General features: G+C 50.7%; 1 protein-coding gene and 1 long non-coding RNA gene across 2 annotated transcripts in view; one reads left to right on the forward strand and one right to left on the reverse strand.

The window, feature by feature from the left end:
* Nucleotides 1–5,352, forward strand: part of TLDC2 (TBC/LysM-associated domain containing 2) — a 15,329-nt gene that overhangs the window by 1,286 nt on the left and 8,691 nt on the right. Inside the window, exons 2-4 of the mRNA XM_006144104.3 lie at nucleotides 737–812; nucleotides 2,392–2,556; nucleotides 3,289–3,441. Coding sequence (XP_006144166.1) covers nucleotides 780–812; nucleotides 2,392–2,556; nucleotides 3,289–3,441 — 351 coding nt within the window. The 5' untranslated portion in view covers nucleotides 737–779. The remainder of the gene's footprint in view (nucleotides 1–736; nucleotides 813–2,391; nucleotides 2,557–3,288; nucleotides 3,442–5,352) is intronic.
* The window catches only part of LOC114007010 (uncharacterized), a 4,597-nt gene continuing 1,294 nt past the window's right edge, over nucleotides 2,050–5,352 (reverse strand). The window contains exons 2-4 of the long non-coding RNA XR_003548668.1: nucleotides 3,556–3,702; nucleotides 3,271–3,429; nucleotides 2,050–2,416 (exon numbers count right to left, since the gene is read on the reverse strand). This is a non-coding gene — a long non-coding RNA (uncharacterized LOC114007010). The remainder of the gene's footprint in view (nucleotides 2,417–3,270; nucleotides 3,430–3,555; nucleotides 3,703–5,352) is intronic.

The raw sequence follows: 5,352 nt of genomic DNA on the forward strand, positions 1-5,352 counted from the left end.
AGACAGAAAGTGAGAAATCCCCCTTGGGGGGATGACCACAATGCAATCCCTTCTCCTCCATTCTCCTCTTGGGACTTTGGGTATGAATGTACATGCACCTGACTTGAGTTTTAAGTCGCTGGATCTGAGACTTGAACTGTGGTCAACAATGTAGGAGTCCAGCAATGTAACCATTACACCATCTGTGAGTCCCATAATATACATACTTTTTAACTAGAAACCCTTTTTATTTGAAGGTCTGTTCTTTCGGTATTGGCGTACCCTCCAAGCTCTGGTTATAAGCACTCATCCGCTTTGAAAGGGAACTGAGATGCGGGCTGCCAGTGTGTTGAGAGTCTCTAAGGTGACCTAGTCCAATCTGTTGTGTCACATTTGGGGACACTGAGGTCCCAGTGTACAAATGGACTTATCCAAGATCGCACAGGGAGGCAGAGGCCCCAGACCCCTGGCCTATGTAGGCATCTGCCCAAAGGCCACAGTTCCCAGGTCAGGCTGCCAGAAGAGCAAGGAGGTGGCAGAGAACCACAGCTAGACCTTTGCGTGTTCGGCTAACGTGTGTCAGATGCAAACTGCAAGCGAGGCCCTGGATGCCAGCCCGTTTCAGACCCACCCAGTGAGAACTCACCTGGGAGTGGCAGTGAGAGGGAGCAAAGGGCAGCGGGGTGGGCATGGAGCCATCTGGGTGCGCCCTAGTCCTCTCTCCCTCATCTCCATGTCTCGTCTCTCTCCCCGGCAGGGCTGAGGACGCGCTCACCAGCCGGCTGAGCCGGAGAAGGGGAATGAAAGGTCTCCGTTGGCGTTACACTCGGCTGGTAAGACCCAGAGCAGCACGACTCAGGTTGGCAGAGGGGGAGGGAGGTGGGTTTCGGGCAGGGCTGGGTGCAGGCTGAAGCCCCTTCACCGCTGGCCTGGAGCTTAGTGCAAAGACTGACTCAGGAACCTGACACCTTAGTTCTCAGCCCTGTTGTCCTTAGACCCTTAGGGGGACACACCACTGTCTGTCCCTTCCTCCCTGAGTGTCACATGTGGCTCTGTACAGAGGCCCCCCACAACTCAGGTCCTCTCAGGCCTTAGCAGGGAAACAGACAAAGGCTGCCCCGCTGTCTTCCTCTAAGCGTTTTCTCTTTCCCATAAACAGCCACGAAGTCATTGCGTGCAGGCACACACATGTGCACACACACGCACTTTCACACCTACATGCTGGTAGACTGGAAATTCAATCGAATGAATGAGTATATCAGCAAGCCTGGCCACCGATACACACATACTTTTACAATTCACAAGTTTACAATTCCGACTCACACTCCGAACACACCGACACGACTATCCGTGTAGTGCAGTGGTTAAGGACTACCCGCAGGGAGCTGGGCCCCAAATGGGTGACTGTAGTTCAAATCCTGGCCCCGGCAGCTTGAGAAATTCACTGGAGGGACTGGCAGGTGGTATGGTGGTTAAGGCTCTGGACTACCACAATGCCCACTGTGGTTCAAGTCCCTGACTTGACAGCTTGCTTTCTCACTTTCCCTTTCTCTCTCTCTGGTCAAATTGAAAATAATAATAATAATGAAAAATAAAATAAATAATTATTTTTTAAAAAAGAAAGACTCTCTGGACACGTGCATGTGTGTCCAAAATCCAGCTGGGATGGAGAAACAGAGGAAAAGGGATTACTGTGTGCGTGCTCATGGGGAGTGCTTTCTCTCTGTCTGGCTCTCTGGCAAATGCACAAAACCCCTGACCAAAAAAAAAGGAAAACACTGACCGTGAGCACAGTTACATACGCGGAAGCCTTCTCACCCTGATTTGCACCTCTGTTTTAAGCCCCTGCAAAATGACGCCAACGCATCCTACATGAACGTGCCTGCACGACCTCGCGGATGACTGAGTGCAGCCTCAGGGCTTCATTTTCTTTCTTTGCGAAGCAGATAAATGAGAAGCACAGATTTTTTTTTTTAGGCTTCTTGGGAGAATTCAACGAGATCATGAACAGAAGGCACTTAACCCAGGCCTGGCCAGGTACAGGTGTTCGAAGGCCAGCGTCATCGCTGTTGTTGTTATCATTTATTTCATGTGCAAAATGCATAGAGGCAGCCCTGGGGACAGGTGTCACCTGCCCTTCTCTCCTGCTCCCAGACGCAGAATTTGATCCCTGGCACCCACCTGGACCCATAGCAAACAGTGCAGGCTCTGCGGCATCTGGGCAGCTCTGGGAGCGGGTGTGCGTGTGCTTTGACCGTCAGCTGGCAGGAGCCAGGGAAGAGGCAGGCCAAAGGCAGGGGCAGAGTCCTTCTTAGCTACGCTGGGCTGGACAGGGTGGCGAGGCTCGGGAAGTGATGGGAGCTGGTCCCATCCCTTGTTTCTGGACCCACCAGGTCTCTTTGTCCTTCACAGCCCAGCCAGGTGGAGGATGCCGCGTCTGGGGAGGAGGGTGAGGAAGAGAAAGAAGAGGAGGAAGAGACGGCTCCAGCCCCGGGCCCAGGCCTTGCTCCTGAAGATCCCGTAGAGCCTCAGCTGACAGAAGCCAGCCAGGTCCTGGGTACCTCGGAGATTAGGCAGGTTCGGGCGATGCCCGTGGCTCCAGGGTTTCAGCCCAGAGACTACGGGTCCCACCCTCCTGCCCTAAACCAGCCAGGCCCAGAGGTGCCTGGGTCACTCCTGCTCTGTTCTCAGCCCACTGTGTCCCCTTTGAGTCATCATTTTTTCTCTCAGGGCTTTCCTTTCCTGTAAAGTGACCCAGTAATACTAGCACCCCCTCCTTCGCTGGGCCAGGAGGTGACAGATAGTTACTGAATAGAACCAGCCCTTGGGAACTGAAGCCAAAGCTGGAATGGGGGTGGGGGAACAGGGTGGGGCAACCAGGAGGCGGAGTTCAGCCTCTCATCTGTTCTCTGGCCTCTGGAGCCTCCGACCTAGGGGCCAAGGGCAGACAGTCCTGAGAGAGACCTAGGTTCAAATCCTGACTCTGACACTTCCCCTCCAAGTGGGATTTGGGCAAATTGTTTCACCTTCCTGAGCCTCAGTTTCCCCATCTGTGAAATGGAAATAATGACCCCTATCTCCATAATAACCGCTTTCTCCGATAATGAACCCTATCTCTGATAATAACCCCTATCTCCCTTAGCCATTGCTAATGGGCGAGTAGGTCCCGGAGACAGAAAACTTTCAGCTGGGAAGCACGTGGCTGTAGGAGTGGTGGCTCTTTAACCCAGTAGTTCGGGTGGTCCAGGATACGCGGAAGGAGAGCTAGAGGAGGAGGGTTCCCTTACTCACCTCCGGCTCTGTCTCCAGCTCAGCCTCCACCTCCCACCACGAGTAAGTGGACATCCCTGGAGCCTGGTCTTCTGCACGGCGAGGGACGGCTTCAGTCTGCGGACCTTGTACCGGCAGATGGAGGGCCACAGTGGGCCGGTGCTGCTGGTGCTGAGGGACCTGGATGGGCAGGTGAGCTGGTTAGGGACCCCAGACGGGGGTTCTGGGAGCTCCCAGCCAAACACCTGTGAGTCCTGTCCCAAGGCAGCCGAAGGGCCAGGAAGATGACAGGCCGAGTCAACTTACAATGGACACTGATGATGGCAGTGAGCTCGCCCTCTCAGGGCCACGTCCTCATTCATTCATTCGACACATGCTCATCAGGTACTTTCTGTGTGTCAGGTTAGATGACAATGAGACAGAAACAGTCCCGGCCTTCTTGGAGTTAATGGTCTAACAGGGAGAGAGGTCACACATGAAGAAAATCATTTGACTGTAAATGTGAAATGATGTCTTTATCCTCGAAAACAAAAAAGCTGTAGGGGGAACTTAAGAAAGGAATCTGAGGACTGGCAGGAGGCGTGGTGATTAGGGGCGCTGGACTCCAACATGGCCGACCGAGGTTCAGGTCCCAGACCTGGCGGCTTACTTTCTCATTTTCCCTCTCTCTCTCTCTCACTCTGTCCCTCCTTGGTCAAATTAAAATAAATAAATAGAGTTAAAGAAACAAAGAGAAAGGACCAGCAGTTAGCGTAATGGCTATGTCGCTGGATCCCATGTAGTCAACGGCAGTTCAAGTCTTAGACTCAGTGGCTTAAACTCAACCCGGGTGCTTGTGCATGGGTGCCCACGATCTCAAGAGGACTATGGAGGAGAAGGGATTGCGGTGTGGCCACCCCCCCAGGGGGTGATTTCTCGCTTTCTGTCTCTCTCTGTCTCTCTCTTTCTGGCGAGTGCACGCGCCCTATAGCAAAAACCTGTCCAAAAAAAAAAAAAGGAGAAAGGAATCTGCATCTTGATGATCAGCTTATGTTTTGAAAACATCCCTTTGCCAGTAGGAAAAAGAATTGTAGGGGCCAAGAGTGGAAGCAGAATAGCAAGGAGCTAGCCATAGGCAGTTCCTGAATTTCACAAGAGGAACCTTGAGACAGCAATGCCTGAAATCCATTTGGTCTCTCCAACAGTGGAATTTGAGACAGGTTCTCCAGGTGGGATGGGGAAGGAGACAGGATGGGAATCTTATATCAAATGCTCTTCTGTGAAAGTAACATATTAGAGGGGCCAGCAGATGGCATGGTGGTTAAGGTGCTGGACTCCCACATGGTTGACCACAGTTCAAGTCCTGGACACAGCAGCTAGAAAATCCCACCAGATGCATGAGCCTGCATACCCAAAATCCTGCAAGGAGAATGGAGGAGCTCTAATATGCTAATTTTAAAATGTTTTTGCCTTATGGTGTGGGTGCTTGCCAAAGAGAGACAGACAGAGACAAAGAGAGGGAAAATGAGAAATCACCCTCCGGAGAGGATGGCTCTGCCACAATCCCTTCTCCTCCATTCTCCTCTCAGGATCTTGGGCACGCACATACACGCACCCAGCATGATTTTAAAACCCCAGGTCCAAGACTCGAACCGCGGTCAACTACATGGGAGTCCAGCAACATAGCCATTATACCAATTGCTGTTCTCTGTAATTTTTTTTTTAAGTTAAGTTTTTCTCTTTAAAGCAAGGTATAAAAGGCACTCTTGAGTCAACTGGAGAAAATGTAATATGAATTGACTACTAAATAATATTATGGAATTACTGTTAATTTTCTTAAGTGTGATAATGGTATTATATTATACCATTATATAATGGCATTATATTTTATTATACCTATATTATATGGTAATATTATAGTTATATAAGAGAAAGTCTCCATTCTTAGGAGCTAAACTATCTAGGGTATAAGGGTTACAATATCTGCAATTTATTTTCAAATAGTTCAGAGAGGGGCCAGCAGGTGGCGTGGTGGTTAAGGCAGCTGGACTCCCACATGGCTGGCCACGATTGAGTCCCAGACCAGGAAGCTTTTTTTTTTTTTTTTTTTTTTTTGGGGGGGTT

This window comes from Tupaia chinensis, unplaced genomic scaffold (assembly GCF_000334495.1).
Source record: "Tupaia chinensis unplaced genomic scaffold, TupChi_1.0 Scaffold000115_1, whole genome shotgun sequence".
Taxonomy (NCBI): Eukaryota; Metazoa; Chordata; class Mammalia; order Scandentia; family Tupaiidae; genus Tupaia; species Tupaia belangeri.